This window comes from Neolamprologus multifasciatus, chromosome 1, assembly GCF_963576455.1.
Source record: "Neolamprologus multifasciatus chromosome 1, fNeoMul1.2, whole genome shotgun sequence".
NCBI classification, from domain to species: domain Eukaryota; kingdom Metazoa; phylum Chordata; class Actinopteri; order Cichliformes; family Cichlidae; genus Neolamprologus; species Neolamprologus multifasciatus.
The window spans coordinates 5,010,715-5,027,525 of NC_140439.1; the positions used below are offsets into that span (position 1 = coordinate 5,010,715).

General features: G+C 39.1%; 1 protein-coding gene across 1 annotated transcript in view; it reads left to right on the forward strand.

The window, feature by feature from the left end:
* tmc3 (transmembrane channel like 3) overlaps positions 1-16,811 on the forward strand; it is a 44,344-nt gene that overhangs the window by 14,043 nt on the left and 13,490 nt on the right. The window contains exons 8-16 of the mRNA XM_085165707.1: positions 68-215; positions 321-364; positions 1,621-1,768; positions 2,848-2,957; positions 3,747-3,825; positions 8,948-9,202; positions 9,800-9,928; positions 15,180-15,247; positions 15,532-15,660. Of these exons, the coding sequence (XP_085021833.1) occupies positions 68-215; positions 321-364; positions 1,621-1,768; positions 2,848-2,957; positions 3,747-3,825; positions 8,948-9,202; positions 9,800-9,928; positions 15,180-15,247; positions 15,532-15,660 (1,110 nt within the window). The remainder of the gene's footprint in view (positions 1-67; positions 216-320; positions 365-1,620; positions 1,769-2,847; positions 2,958-3,746; positions 3,826-8,947; positions 9,203-9,799; positions 9,929-15,179; positions 15,248-15,531; positions 15,661-16,811) is intronic.

Here is a 16,811-nt window from a genome sequence, read left to right on the forward strand (position 1 = left end):
GTTATTATTAAAATAAAAAACATGATGTGCAAATCGTCTGATAATATGAAAAATAATATTTCTGCAGAATGGCAAAGAATTCACGCCTGAGCCTGGCGAGTGCTTCTGATGAAAGCTTCACTTTCTGCTGGAGAGTGTTCTGTGCCTGGGATTACCTGATAGGAAACTCAGAGGCTGCGGAGAGCAAAGGAGCTGCCATTGTTAACAACATCAGGGTCAGAGAAGAATGCAACTTGAACTGTGCAATTAATATTTTTTTAAGAACGAGATATTTAAATTACGACCTAAGCACAAGTGACTATCAATACTTTTCTGCACAGGAAGCCATTGTCGAGGAGCAAGAAAAGAAGAAGGATACCAGTCTGTAAGTGCTTATTTGTGAGCATTGTTTTGTATGTTTTCTGTTTGTCCAGCTTCCTCCAGCTCAGTCTATTGAAGCTATCGGTGAGTGACTGTTTCTTTACTACCCCAAAAAGTTGATTCTGTTCATCTGGACGTAGCGTTTCGTCACTCAGCCAAGTGACATCTTCAGTCTCAGCTGACTGCAGGTTTCCCCAAACTTATGAACAGTACATTTGCATAATGACTGAAACCAGCCCACTGAAGGAACAAAGGGCTATGAGGTCAGTTTCATGATCATTAATATGCAAATATTCATGACCATTGATCAAAAAACAATGATTTGGAGAATGGCTGCAATCACAGCATTGTAAGATGGGCAGGTACCTCAGGCTAGGCTCAAGGCATGCTGAAGAGATTATGTCTCTTAGATCAGCGGTCTCCAACCTTTTTTGCACCACGGACCGGTTTATGCCCGACAATATTTTCACGGACCGGCCTTTAAGGTGTCGCGGATAGATACAACAAAATAAAACTAGTACCGGTACCGAAAAAAAGAAGATTTATTCATAACACACGTGAAAAGACCCAGGAAAACCGAGTAAACGATAAAAACGATAACAAAATAACGCTGAAAACCGATAAAAACCCTGAAAACTATACATTTCACACCTGAGCCTCAACTCTCGCGGCCCGGTACCAAACGACTCACGGACCGGTACCGGTCCGAGGCCCGGGGGTTGGGGACCGCTGTCTTAGATTATCTCAGAAGATAACGATGAGGTGGCTGAGGAAGGGGAGGTAAATTCTGCTCAGACTGCAGGAGATGGATGGATACAGATCTTTAAGTAGCCACAATTCCTTGAAGAACAAGTGCATCTCCTGACACTGAAAATGGCAGTGACATGTAAATCATTGGTGACACTGAGCTACAATACTTTACTTTAGGCAGAAGTCTAAGTTGATTAAACCCAAAGATTTTCTAATGTTTAAAATCTATACATTTCCAGATCTCTACATTTTATATTCTAGGTTCAGTGTTGGTACAGGGAGGCTAAAATGCTACAGACAGACTCATGGCTGAAGGTCGTCCTTTTGAAAGTCTATGTAAATAATGAAAGAGTCAGCAATAACAAAAAGAGGCTGGAGTGACACCTTATCTGAAGTGTATGTTGTTCAGAACATCCAACATACACTTCAGATGTCTACTAAGAATAGTGCATCACAATTACATCCACTTGTCTAACTGATCATTGACAATGACACTGTGTTTTCCCTCAGTGCAGTTCTGATCAGTCTACGGATCTTGGCCAACATCCTGGTGCTCCTCTCTTTAGCAGGGAGCATATACATCATTTACTTTGTGGTGGATCGTTCTCAGAAACTGGAGCAGGGGAAGCGGGAGCTGACGCTATGGGAGAAGAATGAGGTACAGGAACAGACTGGACGTCACCATCCTTATCATCAGTTATTTTAATTGGATAATCCAATATACAATACAGTTCTAAGGAACCACTGAAAGTGGAGACTTGACATGGATCCAGTGGAAGGCAACTACTAAATGTATGTATCCATCTGCCAGTTTTAGAGAGCTTTAGTCACCTTACAGCAACCAGCTCACAACAGAATGTGTAAGCTATGCTGATCAACTGTGCAACACACGTACATGTGTACTCTGTGTGCATACACACATGCAGAATTTCTTTTTCTCAACAGAAGCTGTAAAACTGCTACATGCCTACATCTTTTAACCTGTTTTTTGTAACACACATTGTTGCCCAAAGGATTTACTCATTCATCCAAATTATTGAATTCAGGTGTTCCAATCACTTTCATGGTCACAGTTGTAGAGGCACGCAGACTGCTTCTACAAACATTTGTGAAATAATCGAGGGCATTGCGGTACCGTGCAACAAGTCCAGTCTGGAATTTTTCTTGCCATCAAATACTCCGCAGTCAACCGCTAGTGGCATTATGCCACACTGGAAGTGACTGAAAAAGGCAGCAACTCAGCCACGATGAGGCTGAGGCCACGGAAAATTGCAAAGCGGGGTCAGTGGATACTGTGGGATGTAGTGCCCAGAGGTCACCAACTTGCTGCAGAGTCAATCTGTACAGACCTCCAACATTCCTGTGGCCATCAGAGCTCAAGAACATTGCATAGAGCTTCATAGGTTTTCATGGGCAAGCAGCTGTATCCAAGCATTACGTCACCAAAGTGTCTGATGTAGTGGTGAAAAGTACACTGCCACTGCCACTTGGGTGCTTATAGCCGAACTTCTTTCCACACACGCATAACTGAAAACTGCACCTAATGAGCATGTTCAGTTATTATAAACATCCAATGAATGAATTAATCAATGAATCAATTAATTTTTAATTAGGACCCTCTGAAATCACTGAAATTGTTAGAAACAATGAGACATATCTGTTACATGCATTTCAGTTAAAATAACAAACTTTTCTCCAACTACCCATCAGTTACTTATGTATCCATCTTCTTTCCAGGTGAGTGTAGTGGTTTCTCTCATCACCATGATTGCTCCATCTGCTTTTGAACTGGTGGCTCAGCTGGAGATGTACCACCCACGAACCTCACTGCGATTCCAGTTGGCCAGGTACCATTGTCTAACCGCAGCCTATAATGACACAATAATGGCATACTACAGCGGTCCCCAACCTTTTTTGCACCACGGACCGGTTTGTGCCCGACAATATTTTCATGGACCGGCCTTTAAGGTGTCGCGGATAAATACAACAAAATAAAACTAGTACCGGTACCGAAAAAAAGAAGATTTATTCATAACACTCGTGAAAAGACCCAGGAAAACCGAGTAAACGAAAAAAACGATAACAAAATAACGCTGAAAACCGATAAAAACCCTGAAAACTATACATTTCACACCTGAGCCTCAACTCTCGCGGCCCGGTACCAAACGACTCACGGACCGGTACCGGTCCGAGGCCCGGGGGTTGGGGACCGCTGGCATACTATACTATTCAGAAAATGAATGGAACCCTTACACTTCTATGCCAAAAATCTAAGTTAAAAATTTCCCTTAACTTTGGTTAGTTATGTGACAATAGTGATATGAGTTGCAACTTACTTAGGCCCTGCACGTTTTTAAAGTCTTTAATTTAAAACCTAAGTAGTACAAAAACTGGTTTTATGGTTTTTTAAAGTTTGTGGTGATTTTATGGGTAACTGATATTAATAATATAGTTTCTACTAACCAAAGTTAGTTTGGTTTGTGGGTTAGGTTGTTTTGTTCTCAACAAATTATACAATGTTTGTCAGTAACAATTTTTACTTTGACTATTTCATTCATCAAGATCTGATGAAAGCCCTCATTGGAGCAGTATTTATATAATAACTGAAACGTCTTACAATGCTCATCAATTTACAGGGTCCTTGTCTTATACCTTGGGAATCTCTACAGTCTCATCATTGCTCTTTTTGATAAAGTCGACAGTATGAGCTCTGCTGTGAGTATGTTAACTAGCCCCAGTTAAGAATTAGTTATCTTGTTTTAAATTTGAACACTATTTAGAAAATAATATAAGATTAATAATTTAATTTGCTGGTCATTCATTTCGCCACAGTTACTAGAAAATAGCACAAACAAGTTACCAAATATTTAACCATGGAAGAATTGCTACAAAAATCACGTTTTGAAAATGCAGTATTTAGTGGACCTTCACTGATGTAAAAGTCCCTAACTCACAAAATGATATGAGATACATATCATTCAAGTGAAAATTCAGCATATAGGTTATTTTAATGTTGACATGAGCAACACATAATAACTACATACAAATACAATAACTGGTAAACTTGTTATGCTAACAACTAGCACTATTCCAGTGGTATTACTTTGCTACATTTTAGAGCCAAAGTTGAGACTTTAAGAAGGTAAACACAGTTCATTCTATCTTCAGTGTCTTTAAGATGTGTCCAGGTATTCTGTTTACTTTTTATGCACATAAACTAACTAGTTTGGAATTATTTTCTACTATCTTTATACTAATGCTAATGCTAATTGTGTAGGCTAAATAAGCTAATATGCTACAAGTCAGTCCTACATTTTAGACGTCTAAATTCAGGGGTTGCATCCTTCAAAGGCCACATTTGAAGGCTGATTATGTCACAGCAATGCGAAGAAGACTGTTTTCCCGGGATCTGAAGGATCCATGAGGTGGAACCTTGGTGGCCCACTCTATCCCAAGATTCGTTGCGCATTGGTGGTTCTAGAATATTTTTTAAAAAGGATGGTCCAAGGAATGCAGTCAAGGAATATAGTAGTCATAGTCATTATATATATATATATATATATATATATATATATATATATATATATATATATATATATATATATATATATATGTAGTCATAATAGTCATTTTTGACCAGGATATGACCTTCAGTGCACATATTAAACAAACATGTAGGACTGCTTTCTTCCATTTGCACAATATCTCTAAAATTAGAAGTGTATGGGCAGAAATCTGTGCCATCAGAAACTGAAGTTGAATAAGTTGAATTTGAATTGCTCAGATTGAATCTGAATTGTAACTTGAATAAATGCTTTTAAAAACTGAATATGAATTAGCCTAATTTGAAATTCAGTTTATTGGTTTGAAAATGATCATCACTAAATTGAAATTGAATTTTATATTTTGAAATTGAATTCATTTGCTTTGAAACAGTATTTTATCCTTTGAAAATTTAGCTCTCGTATAATCTCAGATTCACTTCTCACCATTCAGTTTCAGTTCTACAATTCAGTTTTTTGGGACTTACATCCGGTTCCGGTTCGAGAGTAATGAAAATTCAAATCAAATTCAAATTTTATAAATTTATTTATTTTATAATTTATAAAATATATAAATTAAAGTTGAAAATAAAATAACTGTACAACAAAATACACAATACACAGTATAGAAATATATAAGAATGTATGAAGAAATATAAATATAAATATATATATACACAATAACAGCAGCTGTACAAGTATTAACTGGAAATGAAGAATATAATGTCCAGTGTTGTGCAATCCACATTTGTAAGTGTCTTGTGCAGTGCAAATATGCTTAAAGTGAGCGCAGATTAATGGACCGTGTTACTGATGGGAATCTACAGCATCTTGAGCTGAATTCAGACTTCAGACTATGTGTAAGACATAAATAAAGCTAAAACACAAAGGTTTGGACACCGTTTTGCATGTTTCCCTACTGTAGGGGTCTCTGCAAGCATACAGGGCTCTGACAGGGTCCAAGATGACAACTCTGGAATTCTACTAGAAACAGTCGATCATATTTGTTTGTCAAAGCTGAATTCAGGGCAAGCTACGCTAAATTAGCGTTTTTAGCTAGCAGCTACAATAAGCATTATAATGACGCTTGTTCTTATACATGTAACACATTCATTACCAACCTGAGAGTTTATCCGCTGCTCATTCGACATGACGAATGACTTCTGAAGTCTTAATTCAGCTCAAGATGCTGTAAATTCCCGTCAGTAACACTTTCGGTCCGCTAGTAAAACGTAGCTCTATTAATCTGCGCTCATTACTCTCGAACCGGAACCGGATGTAAGTCCCAAAAAACTGAATTTTGGAACTGAAATTGAATGGTGTTGAATTCCATTTGTGCAAAATCTCTAAAATTAGAAATATCCTATCTCAAAGTGAAGCTGAAAAACCTGTTCATGCATTTATCACTTCTAGGCTGGACTATTGTAATTTGTTATGTCAGGATGTCCTAAAAACTCCCTGAAAAGCCTTCAGTCGCTCTATTCCACAGCATGTCTTTTGTTCCGTCTTCTCTCTCTCACCCCAACCAGTCACAGCAGATGGCCCTGCCCCTAACTGAGCCTGGTTCTGCTGGAGGTTTCTTCCGGTTAAAAGGGAGTTTTTCCTTCCCACTGTCACCAAAGTGCTTGCTCATGGGGGTCATATGATTGTTGGGTTTTTTCTGTATGTATTGTTATTATATAGTAGGGTCTACCTTACAATATAAAGCCACCTTGAGGTGACTGTTGTTGTGATTTGGCGCTGTATAAATATATAAAACATATAAATATATAAAAAATACATAATTATATTTATATATATATATATATGTATATATATATATATATATATATATACAGTGGGGCAAAAAAGTATTTAGTCAGCCACCGATTGTGCAAGTTCCCCCACTTAAAATGATGACAGAGGTCAGTAATTTGCACCAGAGGTACACTTCAACTGTGAGAGACAGAATGTGAAAAAAAAATCCATGAATTCACATGGTAGGATTTGTAAAGAATTTATTCGTAAATCAGGGTGGAAAATAAGTATTTGGTCACCTCAAACAAGGAAAATCCCTGGCTCTCACAGACCTGTAACGTCTTCTGTAAGAAGCTTTTCTGTCCCCCACTCGTTACCTGTATGAATGGCACCTGTTTGACCTCATCATCTGTATAAAAGACACCTGTCCACAGCCTCAACCAGTCAGACTCCAAACTCCGCCATGGCCAAGACCAAAGAGCTTTCGAAGGACACCAGGAAAAGAATTGTAGACCTGCAACAGACTGGGAAGAGTCAATCTACAATAGGCAAGCAGCTTGGTGTGAAAAAATCAACTGTGGGAGCAATCATCAGAAAATGGAAGACATACAAGACCACTGATAATCTCCCTCGATCTGGGGCTCCACGCAAGATCTCATCCTGTGGGGTCAAAATGATCATGAGAACGGTGAGCAAAGATCCCAGAACCACACGGGGGGACCTGGTGAATGACCTGCAGAGAGCTGGGACCAAAGTAACAAAGGTCACCATCAGTAACACACTACAACGGCAGGGAATCAAATCCCGCAGTGCCAGACGTGTTCCGCTGCTGAAGCCAGTGCATGTCCAGGCCCGTCTGAAGTTTGCCAGAGAGCACATGGATGATACAGCAGAGGATTGGGAGAATGTCATGTGGTCAGATGAAACCAAAGTAGAACTTTTTGGTATAAACTCAACTCGTCGTGTTTGGAGGAAGAAGAATACTGAGTTGCATCCCAAGAACACCATACCTACTGTGAAGCATGGGGGTGGAAACATCATGCTATGGGGCTGTTTTTCTGCCAAGGGGACAGGACGACTGATCCGTGTTAAGGACAGAATGAATGGGGCCAAGTATCGTGAGATTTTGAGCCAAAACCTCCTTCCATCAGTGAGAACTTTGAAGATGAAACGAGGCTGGGTCTTCCAACATGACAATGATCCAAACACACCGCCCGGGCAACAAAGGAGTGGCTCCGTAAGAAGCATTTGAAAGTCCTGGAGTGGCCTAGCCAGTCTCCAGACCTCAACCCCATAGAAAATCTGTGGCGGGAGTTGAAAGTCCGTGTTGCTCGGCGACAGCCCCAAAACATCACTGCTCTTGAGAAGATCTGCATGGAGGAATGGGCCAAAATACCAGCTACTGTGTGTGCAAACCTGTTAAAGACCTATAGTAAATGTTTGACCTCTGTTATTGCCAACAAAGGTTATGTTACAAAGTATTGAGTTGTATTTTTGTTATTGACCAAATACTTATTTTCCACCCTGATTTACGAATAAATTCTTTACAAATCCTACCATGTGAATTCATGGATTTTTTTTTCACATTCTGTCTCTCACAGTTGAAGTGTACCTCTGGTGCAAATTACTGACCTCTGTCATCATTTTAAGTGGGGGAACTTGCACAATCGGTGGCTGACTAAATACTTTTTTGCCCCACTGTATATATAAATTGAATTTAGCATCTTTAGCATTTTAAACATCTTTTCTTGACCTAAGTTCACACATAACTTAGGTTATTCTCATTTATTAACAGAAACCATTAATTGGTGGAAACTGCCATTAATCACAAGTAAATGTTATCTAACAAATCAATACACTACATCACTGACAATTAAAATAGTTGTCTATATTATAATTTGTGTATCTTTTCCTCGACTTACTAGGAACTATAGTTTGTGCATTCTTTTTCACAAATACGCTGTGATAAAGAGAACACAGATGAGCTAAGAAAAAAGAGTTTACCCTTCATTTTACCTGAAACAGTCAGTCATAGACCCATAAAGTAAATTTAAATCATTAAGTGTTTCATGAATTTGAACTGGACTGCAGTATTTGAGTTAAATACCTCCCTGGATCATTTTTCAAAATGTGCATAAATATATATATTATAATAAAACAAACCTGTAGGATCTAATATAGTTGCTACTTTTGTGCTGCTGTACAAATTTGTTTATTGGCTAAAGTTAACACTCTGGTCTAAAGGGACTCTTGTCTTTATATTCCCATGGTGTGTTTAAATATCTTAGTTTTTTCAAGTAACAGTAAAGCAATTTGGATAAAATAAAGATTTGTTACTGTTTCTTTCAAACAATGTTGTCCAACATATATCTAGTTGCTACTGTCACAGTTGGACTAGACCGTTAACAGCCACTCACTCGAGCCACTCGAGAAGAAGCTCCTTCTCGGTCATCATGGAGCTTCTAAGGATGCAGCCCTTGAATTAAGAAATACCTTTGAAGTCGCTCATATAATTAAAGCATAGCACACAGCTGTATGGATTGTGATCTGTCTTCAAGGTCCAAGTGAGTAACAGTAACTGGAATGAGTCCAGCTCCTTTCTGGCCACAATATCTCATCCTGAGGGAAACAGCCTCTCCACCCTCGTGTCAGATATCTCCCTCTCTAAGAATCACAACAGCACCACAGCAACCATCGCCACAGTGCTGGCTGTAACCAGCAGGAGCAGCTCAGGGGACGTCTACAACCAGACAGCTGTGTTTGAAAAGAACACCCGACAACAGGATCAGTGCTGGGAGACCTATGTTGGACAGGTTTTGCTTTCTGATTGGATAACGGTGTATATTTGTGGAAATGATAAAAATATATATAAACATTATGACCACCTGCCTGTTGCCAAATGATGGTGATGCATTGTGTATTCTAACACCTTTCTATCAGAACCACTTTTTCAGAATTGTTTGAGCTACAGTAGCTCATCTGTTAGATCGGAACACGTAGCAAGCTCTCCTCGCCATGTGCATCAATGAGCCACACGAGCCCATGACCCCGTCGCTGGTTCCCAACTGTGAAAGTGGGAACACCCCAAAAGCTTTGGAGCTCCTCTGAACCAGTCCTCCAGGTTGCTCAAATCCTTACGCTTGCCAAATTTGAGGGCAAAATATTAACTTGCTCACTAATGTATTCCACCCAGTAGCAGGAGAGATAATCAGTATTATTCACTTAACCTGTCAGTGGTCATAATGTTATGCCTGGTATATATGGCATATATATATATATATATATATATATATATATATATATATATATATATATATGTGTGTGTGTGTGTGTGTGTGTGTGTAAAATAAAATACTTGTATATAGTATTTGTAAATTTCCCTGATGAATATGTGTATATTGTGTCTTTAGGAGATGTTGAAGCTGTCCATCATTGACATGATCTTCACAGTGGCGAGCATCCTGCTCATTGACTTCATCAGAGGTCTAGTGGTTCGCTACCTCAGTGACTGCTGCTGCTGGGATTTAGAGAGCAAATTTGTAAGTTGGTTGGTTGCTTTTACAAAATTTAGCAGGTAAATGCTAAACATGAGAATTAAGGTATTTATTCTTATTCTATTGACGTGGATAAAAAATAGATTACAAGATTACATTGTTATACATTATTAGTCAATGTATAACAATTGAAATTTGCAAGGAATATAAAAAAATGTTCTAATATTTGCTGTATATATAAAGCACCAGGCTCTAGTGTTCAGCTCGAAAGCAAATCAAATTATATCAAATCAGATATATTTATCTGTGGCGACTTTAACATTGTCCTGTTGAATTTTTTTTTTTTTAAAAACATAAAAAACTAATGAATTAACACAACAGTTGGGCCATCCTAAAATCACTAGGCCAAACAGAATTACACTTCATTGTGCCACCCTAATTGATAATAGTTTCAATAATTTTTTTTCCAGTTTTTGCAGTTTGACAGTAATCACAAGAGACCACAACCAGGGGAAAAAAACAGACTCTAGACTTTGTGGGACAGATAAACATAAATTTCTCTCTGACAGTCAGTATGGATTCAGACTGAACCATTCAACTGCACGGTCATTAATTGGATCAGTCGAGCAGATTATAATTCAATTCAATTCAATTTTATTTATATAGCGCCAAATCACAACAAAAGTCGCCTCAAGGCGTTTTATAGATACAGAGAAAAACCCAACAATCATATAACCCCCTATGAGCAAGCACTTTGGTGACAGTGGGAAGGAAAATCTCCCTTTTAACAGGAAGAAACCTCCGGCAGAACCAGGCTCAGGGAGGGGCGGGGCCATCTGCTGTGATTGGTTGGGGTGAGAGAAGGAAGACAGGATAAAGACATGCTGTGGAAGAGAGACAGAGGTTAATAACAGATATGATTCAGTGCAGAGAGGTCTATTAATACATAGTGAGTGAGAAAGGTGACTGGAAAGGAAAAACTCAATGCATCATGGGAATCCCCGGCAGCCTACGTCTATTGCAGCATAACTAAGGGAGGATTCAGGGTCACCTGGTCCAGCCCTAACTATATGCTTTAGGAAAAATGAAAGTTTGAAGCCTAATCTTGAAAGTAGAGATAGTGTCTGTCTCCTGAATCCAAACTGGAAGCTGGTTCCACAGAAGAGGGGCCTGAAAACTGAAGGCTCTGCCTCCAATTCTACTTTTAAATACTCTAGGAACAACAAGTAGGCCTGCAGAGCGAGAGCGAAGTGCTTTAATAGGGTGATATGGTACTACAAGGTCATTAAGATAAGATGGGGCCTGATTATTTAAGACCTTGTATGTGAGGAGCAGGATTTTGAATTCTGGATTTAACAGGAAGCCAATGAAGGGAAGCCAAAACAGGAGAAATCTGCTCTCTTTCTAGTCCCTGTCAGGACTCTTGCTGCAGCATTTTGGATTAGCTGAAGGCTTTTCAGGGAGTTTTTTGGACATCCTGATAATAATGAATTGCAGTTGTCCAGCCTGGAAGTAATAAATGCATGAACTAGTTTTTCAGCGTCACTCTGAGACAGGATATTTCTAATTTTAGAGATGTTGCACAAATGGAAGAAAGCAGTCTTACATATTTTTTTAATATGTGCATTGAAGGACATGTCCTGGTCAAAAATGACTCCAAGGTTCCTCACAGTGTTACTGGAGGCCAAGGTAATGCCATCCAGAGTAAGAATCTGGTTAGATACCATATTTCTAAGCTTTTCAGGGCCGAGTACAATAACCTCAGTTTGATCTGAATTAAGAAGCAGAAAGTTAGCGGCCATCCAGGTCTTTATGTCTTTAAGACATTCCTGCAGTTTAACTAATTGGTGTGTGTTATCTGGCTTCATGGACAGATAGAGCTGGGTGTCATCTGCATAGCAGTGTAAATGTATGCTATGTCTTCTAATGATGCTGCCTAGGGGAAGCATATATAATGTAAACAGAATTGGTCCTAGCACTGAACCCTGTGGAACTCCATAATTAACCTCAGTGTGTGAAGAGGACTCTCCATTTACATGCACAAACTGGAGTCTATTAGATAGATATGATACAAACCACTGCAGCACAGTACCTGTAATACCTACAGCATGTTCTAATCGCTCTAATAGGATATTATGGTCGACAGTATCGAACGCTGCACTGAGGTCTAGCAGGACAAGCACAGAGATGAGTCCACTGTCAGAGGCCATAAGAAGATCATTTGTAACCTTCACTAAAGCTGTTTCTGTGCTGTGATGAGCTCTGAAACCTGACTGAAACTCTTCAAATAAACCATTCCTCTGCAGATGATCTGTTAGCTGTTTGACAACTACTCTTTCAAGGATGTTTGATATGAAAGGAAGGTTGGAGATTGGCCTATAATTAGCTAAGACTGCTGGGTCTAGAGATGCTTTTTGAGTAAAGGTTTAACTACAGCCAGCTTGAAGGCCTGTGGTACATAGCCGATTATTAGAGATAGGTTGATCATATTTAAGATCGAAGAATTAATTAATGGCAGGACTTCTTGGAGCAGTTTTGTAGGAATGGGGTCTAAAAGACACGTTGATGGTTTGGAGGAAGTAATTATTGAAGTTAACTCAGATAGATCAATTGGAGAAAAAGAGTCTAACTTAACATCAATGGTACTAATTCAATTCAATTCAATTCAATTTTATTTATATAGCGCCAAATCACAACAAATGTCGCCTCAAGGCGCTTCAACTACTAAGAGTAGCTGTAGATAATATTACATCTGTGGGATGATTATTGGTAATTTTTTCTCTAATGATAAAAATTTTATTTGTGAAGAAGTTCATGAAGTCATTACTAGTTAACGTTAAAGGGATGGTTGGCTCAACAGAGCTCTGACTGTTTGTCAGCCTGGCTACAGTGCTGAAGAGAAACCTGGGGTTGTTCTTATTTTCTTCAATCAGTGACGAATAGTAAGATATTCTGGCTTTGCGGAGGGCTTTCTTATAAAGCAACAAACTATTTCTCCAGGCTAAATGATGATCCTCTAAATTTGTGACACGCCATTTCCTCTCCAGATTACGAGTCATCTGCTTTAGGGTACGTGTTTGAGAATTATACCACGGGGTCAGGTACTTCTGATTAGAGGCCTTAGTTTTCACTGGAGCTACAGTATCCAGAATCGTATGTAGTGAGGAGGTGAAATTATTAACAAGATGATCAACCTCTGTTGGGGTAGCGTTCAGATAGCTGCTCTGCTCTGTGTTGGTACAGGGCATTGAAGATGATAACAGTGGGTGGATTATATTTATAAACTTAGTTACAGCGCTTTCAGAAAGACATCTACTGTGATAAAGTCTACTCTCCACTGCTGTGTAATCAATTATTGTAAATGTAAATGTTATCAGGAAATGATCAGACGGGAGAGGGTTTTCAGGAAACACTGTTAAATGTTCAGTTTCTATGCCATATGTTAAAACAAGATCTAGAGTGTGATTAAAGTGGTGGGTGGGTTCTTTTACATTTATTAAATGCAGATTAAATGCCATTTTGAGGCTGTCATTTTTAGCATCTACATGGATGTTAAAATCATCCACAATAATTATTTTATCTGAGCTCAGAACTAAATTAGATATAAAGTCTGAGAAATCAGACAGAAACTCTGTGTAAGGCCCAGGTGGACGATAGATGATAACAAGTAAGACTGGTTTCTGAGTTTTACAGCTGGGGTGGACGAGGCTAAGCATCAGGCTTTCAAATGAATTAAAAGTCTGTCTGGGTCTTTGGTTGATCAATAGGCTGGTGTGAAAAAATTGCTGCCACACCTCCCCCTCGGCCTGTGCTTCGAGGTTTCTGGTAGTTAGAATGACTCGGAGGTGTTGATTCATTTAAACTAACATAATCATCCTGTTGCAACCAGGTTTCTGTAAGGCAGAGTAAATCAAGTTGTTGATCAATTATTAAGTCATGTACTAACAGAGACTTGGAGGAGAGAGACCTAATATTTAATAATCCACATTTCACTGTTTTACTCTTTGGTTCAGATGTGGATACTGTATTGTTCTTTCTTTGTGATTGTTTATGTTTAAGTTGTTTGTTGCTGGTTTTTAGTTTGTTTTTTGTCTGTTTGGGAGCTGACACAGTCTCTATGGAGATGGGTTTTTTTGGGGGGGGGGGGGGTATAAATGCTACAGAGTAGAAACAACGTGCAGCCGGGGTATTCCTAAATCTTAAAATATTTGATGCAAGTGATTATGAAATATTAATTAATAAACTGGAACGATATTTAATCAGAGGGGTTGTACTACATTGGGTGAAAAATTATTTGACCAGCAGGAAACAATTTGTGAGATGGGAGAGTAATACTCCTCATGTTTGGATGTTACCCAGAGTTCTGTCCCAAAACTATTCACTATTTAAATAAATGACATTTGAAGGGTATGTGATGTATTAAAAATACACATTTTTGCTGACAACACAAATATTTTTGTTATTGGGGGAAATCTAATGGAAATGCTGAATATGATTGCTATGATAAAATATGGTAAGAATGTTCAAAATAAAAGTGGTTTGAGAGGAAAAAACGATCATTAAATCTATCCCACGTTTTCTTAAGCCTCCATAGAGAAGCCGAGAATTCCCTGTCCCCAGTCACCTCCTCTAGCATGTATGGAGGAACAGCAAGGCATTCCCAGACCGAGTGAGAGATATGATCTCTCCAGGGTGTCCTGGGGCCTCCTCTCAGTGGGACATGCCTGGAACACTTCACCCAGGAAGCATCCTGGTCAGATGCCTGAACCACCTGAACTGGCTCCTTTCAATGTGGAGGAGCAGCGGTTCTACTCTGAGCCCTTCCCAAATGGCCGACTTCTTCACCCTATCTCAAAGAGAGAGGCCATTCAATCTTCAGAGAAAGCTCATTTCTGCCGCTTATATCTGCAGTATTATTCCTTTCGTCACTACCCAGTAGGGATGGGAAGCTGGTTCAGGTTCAAAAGCTGGATTTGTCATACTGTGTTGGTGCTTACAAAACCACCATGAAAGCTCAAAGGTCTATATGCATATTTTAGAGCAATATATGATTTGATCCAGATGTCGTTTTCAGGGAAGACCTTGCACATTTTAACCTAAGACAATGCTAATGCTGTATCTTTTACAAGAGTATGTCTTCATAGGAGTCCTGGTAATGACCGGGCATCCCTGCAAACCAGACCTTTGCAGTAACTGAAAACATTTGGCATGTCATGAAAAGACAATAAAGACCCAGAGAGACTCTTGTCTGACACAGGATTGTTGCAGTGATTACTTTTGTTTTGTCTTTTTTCAGCCTGAATATGGAGAATTCAAAATAGCCGAGAATGTCTTGCATCTAATTTATAACCAAGGAATGATCTGGTAAGTCTGAAAAACATTTTACAATTCCAGAACCACAGGACCTATTTCAGAGCTAATGGCCTGACCAGTGCTGACAGGTCTCCATTACCCTGTTTAACGGACTGTAGCTCTCTGTAATCTTTCCACTACACCTCTTGATTGTATTTTCTCATCTAATTTCAGAAACGTCTCCTTGCAGCAATAAATGTAATGAAGTGAAATCATGAGCCACTGAATGTCATATCTTTTATATGAAGTGTGACCTTATTGCCTGTGTGTGTGTGTGTGTGTGTGTGTGTGTTCAGGATGGGGGCGTTTTTTTCTCCCTGTCTTCCTGCCTTTAATGTGCTGAAGCTGATTGGTCTGATGTATCTGAGGAGCTGGGCTGTACTTACCTGTAATGTTCCCCATCAGCAGGTCTTTCGAGCATCCAGGTTTGATACACACACACGCACACACGCGCACACATGCACACACACACACACACACAAACATACCCAAATTTCCAGTATAGTTAAAAAAAATCATTTGATGACTTTTTATTTGGCCTAAATTTTAGTGTTTTTTCTACCGTGTTGGCATTTTGAACACAGAATTTCCCACATTTGGATGAAAGTAAAGGTAAATTCAGGTAATCTTAGCAAGCTTGGTTAACTAGCTGTATCTGCACAGGTTTAGTGCTGTGATGCTGCTGAATAATGGACTAATTACATATTAAATTTTCACTCACCAAAACTGAAGCACAAACCTTTTGGACTGTCTTTTCCTTACAGCACAATTTGTTAAAACAAAATCCATTAAAAATGCTGCAAAAAGGCATAAATAGTGCAAACACTATGGAGAAATCAAGGTCAGTGAGAGGTGCAGCCCAGCACTTTTCATAACCACCATCAAAACACCAAGAATGTCTGTCTCTTATATTACATCCTTGGCTCTTTGCAGTTTGACAAAGATTTAAAATTGCCACCAAAGGCTTGCATATTGTCAGTAAAGGGAATATTTTTCTTAAGCCTGTTCACTTATCAGCCTGTGCACCAACTTACGTATACACACATATACTCAGTCAGGCTACTCTGATTTATTTTTTTTTTTTTTTTTAAAAAAAAGCTGTGATTGCCTCTTTCAGTTCTTATCAGCCACTCCCAGATGTGGTGGAAAATCACACAAGACTAGGGATGGGTATCGTTTAGGTTTTATCTGATACCGGTGCCAAACCGGTACTTTTGAAACGGTGCCGGTGCTTAAACGGCGCTCAAACCGGTGCTTAAAGAATGGAGAACACAAAATTGGCCAAAAACCTCTCATGTTTAGCTGTTTTTTTGTAAAAAGATAACAATGTTAGCCTTTTCTGCAGCTATGGGGCATATATGGTATCACTCTTGGCTGGAAGCAGCTTAATCAATGGAAAAAACACAAACTTTGTCCAAAAACCTCTCATGTTTAACTGTTTCCCACTTTTTCTTTGGTCATTTTAGCCTTTTTGGCCAGGGTGAAGGGAGTATCTGCCATCAAACAAGAAGACAGCCGCATGTAGCTATGATGATGTTTGCTAGTTCACCTTACATGCATTAATGTAATAACGTGG